Source organism: Schistocerca nitens, chromosome 9 (genome assembly GCF_023898315.1).
Source record: "Schistocerca nitens isolate TAMUIC-IGC-003100 chromosome 9, iqSchNite1.1, whole genome shotgun sequence".
NCBI lineage: Eukaryota > Metazoa > Arthropoda > Insecta > Orthoptera > Acrididae > Schistocerca > Schistocerca nitens.
Genome location: NC_064622.1, coordinates 413,598,466 through 413,617,643, shown reverse-complemented (window position 1 = coordinate 413,617,643; position 19,178 = coordinate 413,598,466). Strand labels below are relative to the sequence as shown.

The window sequence follows — 19,178 nt, the reverse complement described above, 5'->3', positions numbered from 1 at the left end:
CTGTTTCACATTGCCAGTGCCCCTGCTATTTTCCAATGTTGTTTGGAATGCCTCACAAGCCAGGTACCCGGGGTGGCCAATTATCTGGACAATGTCATCGTCAGTGGCTCATCAGCAGTGGACCTCGTGGACAAGCTATACCGGCTGTTTCAGGTTTTTTCTGAGGTTAAACTGCGTTGCCAGAAAGAAAAGTATGACTTTTTTGCATGAGAGGTCAGCTATCTCAGGTTCATGATTGATGCCAGTGGCCTACACACCTCTGAGGAGTATATTGAGGTGATTCAAAACCAGCCTCCCCCCACCAATGTAAAGCAACTACAGTCCATCCTCGGTCAAATAAACTATTATCAGCATTTAATTCCACAGCTCATGGTCTCACAGTCGCATCCTCACTTCCCAAGTACAGCGGCCCAGGTTCGATTACCGGCGGGGTCAGGGATCTTCACCTGATTCGAGATGACTGGGTGTTTGTGTTGTTCTCATCATTTCATCATCATTAATGAAATTGGTGAGAGTGGACTGAGCAGAGGTTGGGAATTTGTACAGGCACTGATAACCGCACAGTTGAGTGCCCCACAAACCAAACATCATCATCATTGGCGTTTTATACCCCACACCATCGAGATTTTGGTGCCCCTGACCAGGTTATTGCACATGGGTGCAAATTGGGTTTTGGACACGGTGTATGAGCTGGCTTTCATACATCTCAAGTCAGCTCTCTCCCGCCCTCCTTGTCTGACTGCTTACGATCCTTCTCTGTCCTCATCATCACCACCGATGCCTCAGACTATGGCCTGGGTGTGGTCCTCTCACAAGTGGTTGATGGCGTTGAGAGGCCTGTGGTTTTTGCATCCAAAAAATTGACCGATGCTCAAGCCAAATATAGTCAAATTGAAAAGGAAGCTTTGGCGCTGGTTTTTGCCCTGACGAAGTTCTACAATTTCATGTATGGTCATCATTTCACACTGCAGACTGGTCACAAACCTTTGGTTTCTTTGTTCACCTGGGTGCTGCAGCGCCCACCCAGACGGGACGCCATCTCCAGCATTGGGCACTCTTCCTGGTGATGTTTGACTTTGATATTGTCTACCGTACCTCTGAATGGCATGCAAACATCGATTTTCTGTCCCAGCTGCCTGCCGTAGTGGATCGTGAGTTTGATGCTTCCCCCTTGGTGTGCTTCCATGTGGACCCAGACATGGACACAGCTCTGGACGCGCTTCTGTTGGATGCCGATGCAGGCTGTTGGGTCACCGCTCAGGATCAGACAATGCAGAGGTCCAGCACTTTTGAGATCATCAGCAAAGTCTCTTATTCCGCATTGGAGTTATCCTTTTGCATAGCGATTCTGATGTTCTGTGTCTGCATTGCACCTTCGGGTCCTTGACCTTCTTCACACTGGCCAATGGGACATCATCCTCACCAAACAGCTTGCCCGCCGGCGCATTTATTGGTGTGGCCCGCCGACACTTTTATTGGTGCGGTATAAATAAAGACATTGTCTCCCTCGTGTCAGCCTGCAACATGTGCCAAACATGTCAGACGCACCCCCGCACCAGTATTTTTCATGGCCAAATGCTGCTGCCCCATGGGAATGTCTTCATTTGGATTTCACAGGGCCCTTTCATGGTTCCCAGTGGCTCATCCTGATTGACTCTGGGTTGGGATACCCGTACGTCTCCCACGTGATGAGCACCACTTCTGCTGAGAGTATCAAAATTCTCCGGCACCTCTTTGCTGTTGACGAGCTGCCCAAAACGAGTGTTACGGATAATGGTCCACAGTTTACTTCAACCAAGTTTAAGCACTTCTGTACTGCCAATAGAATTTCCCTTGTCCATACTGCCCCATTTCATTCTGCATCAAATGGCCAGGCAGAATGTTTTGTGTGGACATTCAAGACCCAGCTCAATAAGCTGCTGAGCCATCATCCGCTGGAGGACGCCGTGCTTCTTTTCTTGGCTACATACCATGCTGCCCCCCCCCCCCCATGCCATTAAAAGTCCAGCTGAGACACGTCATGGTCCACCATTCTGCTCCCCCATATCTTTCCTGGTTTCTGGTTCCTTCTCACCCTCCTGCCTGCACGCCGATGCACTCCTTTCGTGTCAGGCAAGAGGTCTGGGGGCGGACCTTCTCTTATCCACGGGCGCGCTGGGTGCCTGCCAACATCACCGAACTCTGTGCTTGGGTAATGGCATCTCTTTGATGGGCTGACGGTTCCACCATACGCTGGCACCTCAACCAGCTTCGCCCCTGTCTGGTGGACAACGAAGCTGCCAATGCCTACTGCCGACCACTCTGTGGCAGAACCTTCGCTTCCACCTCCACCTCACCCGCTGTCTCCACCACCAGCTGCCCATGCTGCGTCACCACCTCCCACCCCTGCTAGCCATAAACCCATGGACATCAACTAGGACGCCCATACTCCTATGGACGTTTGTGGTGCTGTGCATCTATTTTCCCAGGGGGAGAAATGCTGTAGCGGCCCCTTATTGTTAGAGGGCCCACAAAACAGACACGCAAGATGGGTTGCTAACCCTCTTTCAGCAGTGCGGGTAGAAACATCGCCAGCAGGCAGAAACAGTAACTGACTTTCCAAATAAACACGGAACTACTTCGCCAGACAACATGTGACAGAGTTCCACCAATCGGAACTCATATGACTGCTGTAGTACTCTGCCAACCTGGCTTTATAAGCACGCCTAGACTGTCAGACCGTCAGTGTTTACCAACTGCTAGGAACAGCTTCGGCCAGTACTTACGCTGGCCCTAGCCTTGTATTCACACACCGTAGTCCTGTAGTAGCACGTTGTATTTTGTAGAGTAGTTTTGGTCAGTATTTTCTTCCATCATCTTGTTTGCTTATCTGTTTTGCTACCACAGAGGTGTGGTTTTTTTGTTTGCTTCTGCATTTAAAACTTAAGTGTATGCCAAGAAGGTGTTTTTTCTTTATTTGTAATAAACTGTGTTCAGATTGACTGTTAGTTCTTTCCTGCTGACCGCAGGACACTACAGAATGAATGTTTGATTGTACAATGCAGGCTTTCATGGCTGGTATTTACATCTTGTATAAGTATTAGCCTATGATATATGAAAAGTTTTTGTGCAAAACATTTTGTTTCCTAATACTGGAGACAACATAAGAGGCTATAAAGATGCAATTAGTACTTACAAATTTCGAAATTCTCAGCAAATAGTTGAACAATTTGGCTTGTTGAGCTTGATTACATTTAAAAATACTAACAGCATCTGTATAGCTTCTGGTGATCTTTACCATAGCCTAAAGCCCTTACAACAAACATCTCCAAGGAGATAAAGTGTTCATTCAGCAGAAGTGACCAGTAAGATTAACATGTGAAGTAGATAATTGTACAGCTTGCAGAAACCATCTTAGGATTCTTGTACTCACTTTCTAATACATTCACTACTTAACGTTATTTGTTGCTGATCAGATTAAGCTAATCTATGATGTACACAATTACAATAAAAGGCATGAAAGCTATTTCCATGTAGACTTTGCCACCTCATCTATGGTTCAGAATGGAGTTGTGTACTCTGGAGAGAAGATATTCAACAAGCCCCCATCTAACTTAAAGCAAGAAACTGATAATCCCTCTGAATTCAAAAGAAAATTAAGAACATACCTCATTAGCCACTATTCCTAGCAATTATCTGATTCAGTACTGTAAGTATGACTCAGTATTTATAGATGTACATAAATACTAGCCACCAATAGCAGATTAACAGCAGCAATACAATATAACTGCAGAGGCAGCAGCTTTTTTCAAAACGTATGTGGGACGTGCTTGACAGACATGTTCATGTTCAAAGAGATTTCAGGATTGCAGCCGGTCGTTGTAAACTTCATTCCACGACATTTTGGCTGGACAACTGCCAACCATCTACAGGTGAACTGAATGAGGACTGACGAAGACATTCTCCACTCCGTGTTATATAGTGCGCTGATGGTACTCCTGCGCATGTGTTGAAGTCGTGGAGACAGAAGGACCACACCGCCCAGCGGCAATGCCCTCACTGGTGGAACTGCAAGACTCAGCTGCCGTCGGTATTGTCACTGGCCGCAGCTTTTGAAGTCTTCTGGTGTCTTCACCTCGAGCAAATTTTGGAGTTGATGGGATTCCACGCGTTATTCAGTTGGTAATCACTGAATAACACGTGGAATCCCATCATCTCCAAAATTTGCTCGAGATGAAGATGCCAGAAGACTTTGATAGCTGCAGCCAGTGACTATACTGACAGCAGCTAAATCTTGCAGTTCCACCAGTGAGGGTGCTGCCGCTGAGCAGTGTGGTCCTTCTGTCTCCACGACTTCAATGCATGCGCGGCAGTACCATCAGCGCACAATACAAGATGGAGCAGAGAATGTCTTGTCAGTCCTTGTTCAGTTCAACTGAAGATGGCTGGCAGTTATTCAGCCAAAATATCATGGAATGAAGTTTACAATGACTGGCTACAATCCATAAATCTCTTTGAACAGTTGATTCACTGGGAAAATTTTAAATTTTACAGACGTGCTCATGGTTGTCCTCTTTCATTACACACTCTCCAAGAACTCTCATGAGCTCTCGCTGAAGAACGGGAGTGGATACCACAGGGTGACTTCCATAGACTTGTATAGAGGATGCAATGTAGATGGCAAGCCCTGATAAATATTCATGGAGGGCACACACATTATTGAAGCTCTCAAAGTCCAATGAATAGCACCCAGGATGACAGAATGAATGATTGCTTCCATTTTGTTTTTGACATGTGATCGACATTTCAGTTCTTTTTATGTAAACAATTGAGGATGCAATGAGGTTTTGTTGTATACTTAATTTGTGAAACATAAAGGTGTAATTTGACAATATTATGAACAGGAAAGTTGCCATTTACCATATAACGGAGATGATGAGTTGCAGATAGGCACGATAAAAATATAGCTTTCGGCCAGTAAGGCCTTCATAAAAAAAAAATCATACAAAACACACACACACACACACACACACACACACACACACACACACACATACAAATTGACCACACACACACACACACACACACACACACACACACACACACACACACACACACACATTCATGCACATGCCACTCATCCACACATGATTGCAGTCTCAGGCATCTTAGGCCACACTGCGAGCTGAAGCACCAGACTGGTGCCTATCTGTGACTCAGCATCTCCGTTATATGGTGAGTGGCAACTTTCCTTTTCATAATGTTGTTACATTCCATCCTAGATTTTCCACTGTTGAAAGGTATAATTTGGTAACATACCAGTCCTCAGTTATTGTTCAGCGAAGTATAGCAGACACTTAAAGTCATGTTTCCCTAATTCTTTTGAGCAGTGTATCATAGGAAATATCTACCATCCAGGATGCAGCTGATCAGTGGATTGGCATTATTTCATGAAATTATAAAGTTTGCAAATGTCTTCCAATTCTGAGTTTTCATTCAGTGGAACATATTTCACAGTCACGTGAGCACATAGTCATTGTGATGTGCAATATCTTTGTGATATCAAATTATTATATATATCCAATATGACTAAAAACAAAATGTTTCCATTTAATTAGAGCAAAGGAAGGCACACTTCCAACTGGTATGTGTTACAAAATTCATTTTTTCAGAATCTTGACTTTCTGAAGTTCTTACATGGTGGGGGAACTGTGAGTAATGTACATACAATACTACTGCTAGATCCCTTACATTTTGCTAAGCTAAAGCTTGTGCCCAAAATAAATAGCAATGAATACAAAGTAATTTGCTGTTGTGGAAACTAGGTGTTTTGTTCGTTAATTGTTTAAGACTCAAAAACTGCTCTGCTAATTTTCCTGATATCCTATGATGTGCTACTGTGAATAAAAACATACATAACTGTTGTATGCATACAGTTGTACCCTAATAGTAGTTAGTCCTGAGCACTTTTCCTTAAATTACTGTAGCATCTACTTGTAGCTGAATTTGTGAAGAATATTCATCTTGTCCAATTGCTCCCTACGACTTTAATGTGACTACCCTCTTTCATCATTGTGTAAATAGTCCAAAACAGTCAATTTTCTTTAGAGAAGAAGTTTTCCCCTATCAGGGTGAATTGGAACTCCGCTGACAAGACTTTGGGAATGTTCAGGGGCATTTTCTGAGCTTTTAGTATAAGGAACTCGTGGTCTCCAGTGGCTCATTACAGAGTATTAATGTTATAACACTTTTCCTTTTCGTTATCCTAATTACCTTGTGAAAACTTCTTCACAACAATGAAAAAGTCTGTAATATACAATAACTACAATGTACAGCACTAAACACAGAGTAATCTACAGATCCAAAAGTACTGTGACATGGTTTCCGCTGCTGCACAAACATGTCATCGTGGTGTCATTGTGCCACTCTTCTACTGCATTCAGTGAATCCACACATGAGGTGCTACTGGCCATTGCTTTATCCCTAACCTGTCCATACTGCTGGGTACCATTGTTAACATACCACTAATGCAAAGAGTAAATTGGGCATAATTGTTGTCAACAGTTAGTACCATACGTGAATGGAACAAGTTTGTTTCCAAACAAGACACATGGCATATACTTTTAACATTTGCATCACTGTGCATATGTTTTCAGGGCATTATGGATAATAAGTAGATATGGGTAAGAAGTCAAACAAAATGCAATTATTCTGCATCAAGTCACAGGAGGCCATAGGTCCCTTACAACACAATTCTCAGAAAATATCCCTAAACAGCTTCTAAAGTTTTGGTAAACTGAACTTGAGTAAAACTGCAAACAGAGAGATGTCCACAATGTTAATAGTCACAGAATCCAACCCCATGAAGAGGAGAAGTACACTAGACTCTTGCTAAACCAGCCATTCCTCGCACATATGGGTGTTGGATTAGCGGAAGTGCCAGATTGTTGAGTGTGCCTAAAATTTAGAATAAAAATTTTATCAAAGCAAAAGATACATTCATTTTTACAGAAAACTTAGTCCTTGAGTGTGTACCTGCATATTAGTATCACTCAACATTCACTATGAAATATGTCCCAAAGTTTTAGTTGACATGATGATGATATGCAGCGGTAGTATGCTTTATCACATAATGGCTTTACAAGCATTTCATAGGTCCTACCACGTTTCTGATTGTTGCATAATGTACTCCAGGAAGACATCTCCAGCTTCAGCACCAGCAGTTCGAGATATCCTCAAGTTCTCTCCTCCTATGTCCTCTTCTTCATCTGTTTCATTGTGACTTTCCTGTGAGCCTATGATTACCCCTTTTCTGTTGAAGTTTGGTCATAAATAGTTGCTCGTCCAACACTGTTGCCAGCAGCAACAATTTTCTGTGAAGAACCTCAGATCAGTTTATATCTAATTTCGAGTTTCTGCTTGAGGTCTGGCATAATGTGTTTTCCTTCAGAAGCCATGATAATGATCCACAAGGAAAGCCACAATTACAGGAATGTTGAACATTATAATTAACTAAAAACATTGTTGCAGATGAAATTTCATTATTGTAGGCGTCATTTCAGGTTGAAAGCCTAGAAGCTGGAAGTGTGCCAGATTACTGAGAGGCCGGACTACTGATGGCCGTATTACTGAGAGTTTCATGTAGTCAACAAATAAGTGACAGAGCATTGGGGCGAATATTGCAAGGGATGAGGCATCTGTTGTTGATTGTTGTCAGGGTAAAGCACTGGAGGCGGTGAGCTGCACACTACACTGGTGGAGATCACACTCTGACCAGAGGTGCTAGTGAATGATGGAATATCACAACAAATGGCAGGCATGACAGGATTTGAACTCCAAAGGTTGGGAACCATTTTAATGGTAGAACATTGTATAACAGTTTCACACAGATTAGCACACACAGACACCCAATGTTTGCAGTCACAGAATCCAACCCCATGAAGAGGGGAAGTAGCCAACAGCTAATAACCAACATGGCACTGAGGCGAATAGTGCAGGGGATGAGGCACAGTAACAAACTAGTCAAAAATGAGCATATCTGATAGTAGAAGGCAGCATATATAATATAAAACCCTGTAGTCGGTTGTTTTGAGCCTAAGCACTGGAGGCAGTAAGCTGTGTACCAAATTGGCAAGTTGTGTTCTTCCATTGTTCACCAGCATCTCCGGTCAGAAGGTGGTCCCCATCAGGGTGTATACAGCTGACTGCCTCCAGTGCTTTACCCTCACGACAACCGACTACAGGTGCCTCATCCCCTGCACTATTTGCCCCAATGCTTTGCCTGTTATTATTTGTTGACTACTCGCCCTATCCATGGGATGGTTTCTGTGACCACGAATGTTGGGCGTGTTTCTGTGTGCTAATCTATGTTATCACGTGAAGATGATGCTTTAATGCAGATAAACTGGTCAGATGAATAAATCATCAATTAACAGCTGTTTTAGGTTTCATCAAGTTCAATTTGCCATGAATTTCAGTGGCTGTGGCTGCCCACACTATAAAGTTGTGTGTTCTAAAGTTTTGTCAGTGGAGTTATGGTTAACCCTTTACATTTGGCTACCAAACATCTAAAGGAGTAAGAACAATGAATTCAAACACCATGATAGTGAGAACAAGGAGTATCATCTCACTTCTTATTATTACTGATACCTGTTGAATATTCTGAATCAGAGCACACTGTCGAATTTCATTAAATGTATGCTGAAAGATCAACTATTCTGTATGTGCAAAACAAATATCATGCTAAACTGAACACTATACTTCAACTAATATTTCTACAAGGTCTACAAGGGGTTGTTGATCTTTTATAGCTGCATCTAATTATTCCAACTACAAAGAAAGTGTTACCAGTATAATTAAGATTAATGTCTGACATTTCCATGTAATTACTTTTGTCTGCATATTTTCTGAAAACACTATATATTCCATAGACTAACTATGTTACATCCTTGAACACTTCCTAGCAAGCTGAAAAATATACTATTTTGCTTAAAGAACAAGTGGCTTATAGTTACCATTCTGCATAGCAACACTCTTGTCCTCCACTCTGCTCACATAACAGCACAGTTCGTCTTGGCGATCGGCGTTCTCGATCAGTTCTGCTTCCACTGAGAATCCCCACATCTGTTCGAGAGTGGTACGCTGAAGCTCTACCTGATACAGTATCTTTGCACAAACCTCCACTATCTCGTGTGTGTGGAGCTGTAAATTGAGTTATAAAAGAAAGAAATGTATACTTTTTTCATTAGTTTCACAATTTCCAACTCATAAAATCAAAATATTAGTAGAACCTTAAGACACACACACACACACACACACACACACACACACACACACACACAAAAAGAACCACAGATACACAAACGTGGCAACTGCAAAACTGTTGATTATCAATTATTGAGAGCAGTTGCCTGGGCAGATGGAGGTGGGGAGGAGGTTGAGAAGGACAAATGAGGCAATGAGGGAGTAGCAGAAATGGTGTGAGGCAAGCCTTTTGAGAGACGACTCAGTGGCTGCACAACAAGATAAAAGGAATTCAGAGGATAGAGGATATGAGAGGTACAGAGAAGAAAGGGGGGACGGTGACAGGGAAGGGCAGATAAGAGAGGTAGGTGGAGATGAAGAGAGAGAGAGAGAGAGAGGGAAGGAAGCGAGAAATGGAGAGGGGTGTACAATGGGGAAAGAAGGGGAGGAAGAGGAAGAGAGAGAGAGAGAGAGAGAGAGAGAGAGAGAGAGAGAGAGAGAGAGAGTATCCTTATGAGGGTGCAGGAGGGAGGAAGAGTGGTGGGATAAGACAGTACATGATCTGGATGGGGTAGGAGTGATGTGAACAGAAGAGAGAAGGAAAAAATTAAGGTGAGACAAAGGGAAATAGATTAGTGGAGGTTTAGACTAGGGTGATTGTGAGAGTGTAGGATATGTGGGAGAGACAATTTCCATCCGTGAAGCTCAGAGGAGCTGGAATGATGTATCCGTATGGCTCATGTAGTGAAGCAGCTGTTGCAGTCATTTGTGTTGTGGTGCACAGCATGTTAGGCAACTGGATTGTCTAGTTTGTGGTTTACAATAGCTTGGCATTGGTCATCCATGTGTGTGGTTTATTGGTTGCTTGTCATGGCCACATGGAATACTGCACAGTAATTGCAACATTGTCAATATGTAACATGGCTGCTTTTACAACTGGCCCTGTCTTTTATAGGGTAAGAAATGCTTATGACTGTAACACAGTGGGAAGTAGTGGGTGGCTGTGTGGGACAGGTCTCGCACCTAAGATGACCACAAGGGAATGACCCACAGGATGCAGGATTGGGAGCAGGATTGTATTTTCTACAAAGGAATAAAACTGTACAATAATTGTCCAAGGAGATTGAAAGAAAATTAAAATCCTAATATTCAAGCTAATAGTTAAAGTACATTTCTTAAATAATCAATACTACAGAGTTAATGACTATTTGGAAAACACTGACTAGAGAATGGTAAGAAATAGATGTTATTTAACAATAAACAACTATTATTATGCAGTAAACTGTGTTGGGTTAATGATTTTTGCTGTAAAATCATATACCCAGAACCCATGACAGAATGTTCTAACTTCTTTACAATCTCTTTGAATCAATATCTCATTCACTGTGATGAGGTGCTGACAAAGCTAACTCAGACGGACCAAGTGGACAACAAGAAGAAGTCAACAGAACATCAGATGTATCGTCAAGGTTCTGATGCCAGCCACGTGTGTGTGTGTGTGTGTGTGTGTGTGTGTGTGTGTGTGTGTGTGTGTGTGTAAATGACCTATACCACAGGCATTGGTTTCTCTCTGTGCATGTTCAGTAGTGTGATGAACTCTCTTGGTAAAAAAATCAAGCCTATTATCATATTTGCAGTTTAAATTTTATCGAATTTCATCTGAATAATAGTGAGTGACTCTCAAAGATCCAGAAAGAATATATCATGAAAAAATAAGCTCAAGAGTTTTGAGTAATTTATACAACTTAAAAACAAACTGATAACTGCAAAAATAATTTTGTTTAGTATTTATTCTCATTAATGTGATGCTGTTTCTAATATTCTAGAAACCCACAGTGATAAACCTTTTAAATTGGAATAAATAACAAATGTTGACCACCAATTACTTATAAAAATTTAATGAAGGAACGATGTAATGAAACACGAACAAATCATAAAATGACAGTTGATTCCCAGAAAGCTCCTTCAACATAAAAATTTCGCCAGCAGTGTTCAATCTATGAGCATTGATTTTTATTTCACATTGCAGACAACTATTCAGTTAAGTGTTATAGCAGTGCAATAGTGAAATTAGAATTCTCCACGACCTAATGTATCAATTTAAAGCAATTGAAATTATTAGTGTCTATTCAATAAGCTACAGTGTCTTATGATTTATAACAAGTGAGAGAGAGACACTGTTATCACATCTCAGTTTCATGCATGATTACGCATTTTTAACAGTAATCACATGAGTAACAAATATTTAATAACTGTGCATTTCTTAAAGAAAATAACGAAAGTGTGACTTTATGTTACTATAGCATAAACTGAACACCATGCTTTCAAAATAAAATAATACTCCTAAAAGAACTAATTCCATAAAATATTAACCATAAATTACAAGAGTGTGTTGAAAAGTGATGCCTCTGAATTTATTATGTGAAAACTCTTAAAGTCTTTTGAAAATAAAGCAAACATTATTAACATTCTACGTCTTTATACATCATGTCTCTGTATTTGCAGCCCTCTGCCACTAGAGGGCTCCAAATTGTAGCCTGTAACATGGTGGTGTGTAAAGTAACTATGTCAGTGTGTGAGAAACAGCTTGCTGTAATTCAGTAGAATGGAGAGTTGGAGTGACTTTTTCATTGATTTTTGCGTTTTTAGTTAGAAGAAAATCTTTAGTGCCTTAACTGATGTACCTCCTGGGTTTCCAGTTTGAATACCCTCCTTTTTATCTGTTGACTGAATTTTTGATGGAGTAGTAAAGAAACTTCATAAAACTTCAGAAAGGTAATGCACAAGTGGGTGAAGAAAGATTTTTGTGAAAGATTTGGAAATATCTGATTACATTAAACAATGCAATAATTTGAAGCCTGTAAATGGGGTCAATGATCTGAAAACGATTCATCAGAAGAAATTCATGATAGGCAAATGGGTAACTGATGTGAAATCCGAAACACACTTCAAACTGCTTTCTGCCATTAGGCAGATGTGGATACACTTTCATAAAAGTATCAAATAGATTCAAAGTGCTCTCTCTGAAGAACAGGAAATGGGGCACATTAATGTTTTTATTTCTGCTTCTGGTGTTCAAGTGCTTTATTTAATTTAAAAAAGTGAATTTTCAAAAAATAAAATTTATTTACCAGTTCTATGTTATTGAAAACTCATCAAAATGCAATATGTCCAAAACAGCTAACATGAAAACGCATATCATCCACTTAAAACACAACAAACTACATTTAATCAGAACACTCCTCACATCTTGACAGCAAATCAAAAAATTACACATTTTTATCAGTAGCCCTACAGATGTATTTTGTATAAATTTCAAAAAAAATATAAAATTATTTTTGCTGTACAGGTTTTTCATTTGTCAGAAAAATTTAACTTTCTGTGAGGTTGTGTGTTTTGAAAAGTTACTCATCATACAACAATAATGGAAATTCTTGGATGAAACAATGCATAGAATGAGAGAATGGCAAACTACTCACAGCAAACTGATGTGTGGAGTGTAGTAACACACAACAGGTAACACCGTTCACTCTAGTTTTCAAAGTCTTGCTCTTTTTCTAGTAATGTGAAATGTGTTTTATTCATCTCATAATCCACACAATTTCAGAACATTTGTCTGATGTACAGGAGTTGTGTCAATGTTACAATTTGCTTATTTGAAATTTCGTCACACTCAGATTACCAGAAAAGGAACAAGAGCTTGAAAGACAGTGTGAATAGTGTTTGTTGCTGTGTGTTTGTATGCTCCACACATCAATCCACTAAAGGTGAGTGGTAGCCTTTCCCTAATCTATGTAACCATAAATTTACAAATAATGGAAGATCCAAGATTGAATAATGACAATCTTATGAAGTACTACTTTGCTTCTCACCATGTAGCGGAAATGTTGAGTCGCAGACAGGCACAACAAAAAGACTGTCAAATAAGTAATGTTTCAGCCAAAAAGGCCTTCACGTGTGTGTGAGTTGCTTTTGTGTGAGTGAGCATGTGTATGTTGTCTGGTTCGGATGAAGGCCTTTTTTGGCCAAAAGCTTAGCTGTTTGACAGTCATTTCGTTGTGCCTGTCTACAACCCAAGATTTCCACTACATGGCAAATGGCAATCTATCCTTTTCGTAATATTGTCAATATCCATAAAATATGTATCTTGACATTGAAAAGATGTCAAACTATTTACAAGCATGAACTTTTTAGCTGTCAACTATTTTATCTTGTTAACAGTCACCAAAATGATTACTTTTATTAGCATGAGAGCAGATCAAGAGCCAATTCACAATTGGCAATACCAATGATAATATTAGTCACATGCCTTATTCTGGTAATCAGTTACAACACTAGTAACATATAGCACCATATAATATCTATTTAAACTATAACTAAAGAAAACTTCAATATTTCTTCACAAGGACACTATGTTTAACTTTAAAAACATCTTGCATGTTCTAAAAACTGTGTTATGAACTTGTACTTAACATACATATGTCTCTATAAGATCCGTCCGATGAGGAACGAAATAATTGTGGTCTTCCATGTCTCGTCTTTTCTTGACCCGTACAAAATGTTCCATCGGGTTTAAATTCTTCCGACCGCACGCGCTTGCCAGAAATTCCTCGACAGACATTGCATCCCTCAGGTAGATATGAGCAGTCTGTCAAAAGAGGAAGAGTGAATAGATTAACTTAAAACATTCAATAGATATTTCATTTATCATACAGTAAACACTGGTTTGTTGAAAATGAGGAATAATTCAACAATTAAGCTTATTACATGACTACTGCATTTCAAATGTTACAATTAAGTATTTATTGAAGAAAAAGTTTCTGCTTCAGTCACAATATTACACAAGAGGATATTTAGTAACTGTTTCATCTGTACCACAGATACCAGACACACTTTTGTGGCATTCAGTGAAAGCAGTAGTCAAATACTTTTTATATGAAAAGTCTTTAGCAGGATACGTATGCTTTATAACTTCTGCTAACACAGTAAATATTACTATGAAACACATACAGTTTTAGCACAGTCAAACTGCCATTTATCTTCTGTGAAAGGGGATAAACATAGGAGATGAATCACATGGATTTCAAATTAAATAATTGTACAACACACAGTACATTGAGTGAGCAAGCATAGGAAAATTATATATTATTTCTCCCTATCATTACTCACTCAACATGTATCTTAATTAGGACAAGCAGAGTCAGGTACTGAACTCAATAGTGTGATATAACACAGAAAGGAACAATTAATGCAGGCCATGGCATCATAGTTACAGAAAAAGGAGAAGGACAAAAGCTGTGGATAAATTCAGTTTATTAATGAAAGACGAAGATGTAAGACTGAGATAGCATGCACAAGAATGAAATTAACAAGAATTGTATTTATATCTTCCTTCAGGCTGGGTCATAGTAGCCCATCCCTACACTTTCTTTGTCTTCACCACGGCTGGGAGGCCAGTACATGTTCGGCCAACTATACTAGCAAAACTAGCAGGCAGCTCGAGGGGAAGCAATGCAAACACATTGCACACATCAGCACTGGCACTGGTCTATAGTAGTACTGCTGAATACTGCATCCCAGTATGGGCAATGAACACCCACACAGAAAAGATGATGGGCAGCTCATTGAACTGAGGAGGATCATAACTGGCCCAACCAAACATTGTGGGGACAACCTGGCTACCACTGCTAGTCAATATACAACCACCAAATATCGAACACAAAGCTGTAATAAAAAAAAGGAAGATATCAAACCATAGCCACCTCCCCATTCATCATCATTTACACACAAGGGTTCAATTGAAATTGAGGACATCTCTTTGGAAAACCATACAAAGATCAGAAGTTTTTGAGGATGAAATGGATTGTCAGTGAAGAAACACACCACAAAACGGAATCCTTATTGCTGATGTGATCAAAAGAGTTTCTGGTTTTGACCTCCCAAGAAGACACTGGACAAGCTTAAACAAAATAAGGACTGAAGCGGGTCACTGTAAAAGCTAAATGACAAAGTGGGATCTAGCAAATGATCCTTTCTGTAAGAGTGGTCAACTTCAAACCAAGGACCATATTTCAAATTATGCAATTTACAGTTTCAAAGGAGGAGGAATTAAAGACACCCACAATGTCTCTGGAGTAGCCCTGGAGTGACTGAGGAATGTTCAGTGTGCTAATTTGACTGTAGTGTTTACATCTTACCTCATTAATGGATTTTTTTTAATTCATGAGATTTTGTGTTTCTCCTTTCAGATGTGTTAATGTTGCAGTGCATATAGTATATCTTCATATATATTGAAAACTTTTTTCTCATGTGTTATCTGAGTTACTATGATTCGTGTGTGTTTACTGTGTGATATATTATTGTCACCACCATGTCAAATACAGGGTGTACATTACGTACGGGAACACTTTCAATTATTTATTGCATAAGAACCAAACATTGTACAGATATCATACCTATGTCATTTTGAAAAGAAACCCTGAAAAATTTTTTTTTCATGTATACAGCCATAGTGTATTTTGGTAATTTGCCGAGTCAGCACTAGTCACAAACACAAACGTGGCGAGTTCAGGTGGAGAGCGAGCTTTCTGTGTGTTGGAGTTCAACAAAAACAAGTGTACCACAGCTGTACAAAGAACTTTTTTCTGTGGGGATGCATTAAAGATCTGGTGTATGTACTGCCTCTACCACGTGATGTAGTAGAGCTCCAGGAGAGAATACGGGACTGTCACAGACACCGATGCTAGGCTGGTACAGGTATGGCAAGAATTCAATTGCTGTATTGATGTCTGCTGGGTCACTCATGGTTTGCATATCAAATGTTTGTAAAGAAAAAAAGGAAAGAAAGAAAGAAAGAAAAACTTTCAGAGTTTCTCTTCAAAATTTTATATATACGATACAGAGCAAAGGTCAATTAAATATAATTTAAGAGAAGTGAGAATTTATGGTGTTAAATTATAAGGCGCAGATGAGAAAACTCTGATAACTGCAGGAACAAGAGGGCTGAGAGATGGAAAGGTTATTTCAAAGGCATGTGTAATGGAGAAGAACTGTCCCAAAGTGTCAAAAAGAGGAGGAAATTAATATGAAAGGAATATGAAAGCCAATAGTACTAGGGATACAGCCAGTGTATAACAAATCACTGAATGATCAGAGTTCAAACACGTTAGCAGGAGACGACAATTTTAACTATGAACTACTAAAACTGTGGAAGGTATACAAACTACAATGTGTCAAAAATCTATGAAACAAATGTTTTATCATTTCCAAAAAGTGTTGCCATAAAAAATGCACACAGTGGATTTCCTTTGACGATTTTCCATTTCTGTTACTCCCACTTGGTTTTAATAGTTGTAGATTGCTCATATCTTTCTTATTTAGCCCCATTTGTCTAAGGACATCTTATTTCATCTTTCAACGTCAAAGGCTGTCTCTGTGTCTGGAAATGTTAAGAATTTAGCCTGAGTTTTCATTGTTTTTCTTTCCATTACTAAACAAAAAGGCAGAATTGCTTCTTTGACCATTTTCCAATTTCAAACTGATCTTCATAAATAAGTTTTTAAAATTAATTTTGTATTCATTTTACAGTTCTGGTCTGGTGATCAGTACACAACCACAACATGTCAGACTGACCAACCACTAGGTTAAGTAACAGACTGTTCCACTCAGACTATCAACACAACTAGCAGTCCCAAGAGTATCCTACAATTTCCACATCACTAGCAACAGGTTATACACAATTCTTGTGACTACTCTAAAGGTCAGCACAACTTTGAAACATGTATCTACTGGCAGAAGTAAAGCTGTGAGTACCGGGCGTGAGTCATGCTTCGGTAGCTCAGTTGGTAGAGCACTTGCCCGCGAAAGGCAAAGGTCCCGAGTTCGAGTCTCGGTCAGGCACACAGTTTTAATCTGCCAGGAAGTTTCATATCAGCGCACACTCCGCTGCAGAGTGAAACTCTCATTCTGGAAACATCCCCCAGGCTGTGGCTAAGCCATGTCTCCGCAATATCCTTTCTTTCAGGAGTGCTAGTTCTGCAAGGTTCGCAGGAGAGCTTCTGTAAAGTTTGGAAGGTAGGAGACGAAGTACTGGCAGAAGTAAAGCTGTGAGTACCGGGCGTGAGTCGTGCTTCGGTAGCTCAGTTGGTAGAGCACTTGCCTGCGAAAGGCAAAGGTCCCGAGTTCGAGTCTCGGTTGGGCACACAGTTTTAATCTGCCAGGAAGTTTCATATCAGCGCACACTCCGCTGCAGAGTGAAAATCTCATTCTGGAAACATTCCCCAGGCTGTGGCTAAGCCATGTCTCCGCAATATCCTTTCTTTCAGGAGTGCTAGTTCTGCAAGGTTCGCAGGAGAGCTTCTGTAAAGTTTGGAAGGTAGGAGACGAGGTACTGGCAGAAGTAAAGCTGTGAGTACCGGGCATGAGTCGTGCTTCAGTAGCTCAGTTGGTAGAGCACTTTCCCGCGAAAGGCAAAGGTCCCGAGCTCGAGTATCGGTCAGGCACACAGTTTTAATCTGCCAGGAAGTTTCATATCAGCGCACACTCCGCTGCAGAGTGAAAATCTCATTCTGGAAACATTCCCCAGGCTGTGGCTAAGCCATGTCTCCGCAATATCCTTTCTTTCAGGAGTGCTAGTTCTGCAAGGATCGCAGGAGAGCTTCTGTAAAGTTTGGAAGGTAGGAGACGAGGTACTGGCAGAAGTAACGCTGTGAGTACCGGGCGTGAGTTGTGCTTCGGTAGCTCAGTTGGTAGAGCACTTTCCCGTGAAAGGCAAAGGTCCGGAGTTCGAGTCTCGGTCGGGCACACAGTTTTAATCTGCCAGGAAGTTTCACATCAGCGCACACTCCGCTGCAGAGTGAAAATCTCATTCTGGAACTGAAGTCTGATCTTCTGATCTTCCCAAAAGTGTCTCCAGTGTCTTAACTACTGCACCGAGCGAGGTGGCGCAGTGGTTAGACACTGGACTCGCATTCGGGAGAACGACGGTTCAATCCCGCGTCCGGCCATCCTGATTTAGGTTTTCCATGATTTCCCTAAATCACTCCAGGCAAATGCTGGGACCGTTCCTTTCAAAGGGCATGGCCGACTTCCTTCCCCGTCCTTCCCTAATCCAATGAGACCGATGACCACACTGTCTGGTCTCCCTCCCCAAACAACCCAACCCCCTCCCCCCCCCCCCCCCCCCCGACAACTACTGCATTATATTGGTTGGTGTTGTGGTGTATATATGTTTTGAAAAGGCTTTCAAAGATCACAAACATTCTCAGAAAGTGGGCAAAAACAAATGTATTATCCATATACATTAAGGATGGCACCCATCAATCAGTTCTACAGACATATGGTCCACAGATTCATATTCTCAATGCCATGTATGAGAATGAGAAACATTTTTGTTTTATTTTAAATTACCTATCATAGAACAGAATTACACCAACTACCAAACCTAAACACCACCCCAACCTACTATTAAGTCACTGTTACCTCATTTATTAAAAAAATGGCTGCTCCTTTGAGCCCTTGTATGAATTTATGAAAAACATGGCAGTTGACTGTTACATTTCTACGAGCACTAGGGAAATCTCTGAGGGTAAACAGCTAATGTTGAACAGTCTCTAGAGTAGTGGACTCCTGTTATTTGCTGAACATCTTGTTCAGTGAAACACACAAAAGTCATTGGCCTTAACAGAGTCGAGTATCTGAAGTGACAGATTCATGCAAAAACTTAGCAGTCTACAGGAAGGTAATCATAGTTACATCATTGTGACAGCAAGCATTAAAAATAAACAGAACTGTTATGGCATGCTTAGTTCATGGAACAAATAATGATAGCATCATCTGCTAGAGTATAGATGTAGATGTTGAAATAGATGCAGATATTTCTTCAGTAAGGGCCAGTACTAAAAGAGCACAAATCAGAAATGCATATTCTCAAGCTCAGTGACCTGTTTATTTAAATT

The 19,178-nt window shown here is 40.5% G+C and overlaps 1 protein-coding gene across 1 annotated transcript in view; it reads right to left on the bottom strand.

Moving 5' to 3' along the window:
* Positions 1-19,178, bottom strand: part of LOC126203093 (protein still life, isoforms C/SIF type 2) — a 582,152-nt gene that overhangs the window by 83,572 nt on the left and 479,402 nt on the right. Inside the window, exons 6-7 of the mRNA XM_049937336.1 lie at positions 13,700-13,870; positions 8,994-9,180 (exon numbers count right to left, since the gene is read on the bottom strand). Of these exons, the coding sequence (XP_049793293.1) occupies positions 8,994-9,180; positions 13,700-13,870 (358 nt within the window). The remainder of the gene's footprint in view (positions 1-8,993; positions 9,181-13,699; positions 13,871-19,178) is intronic.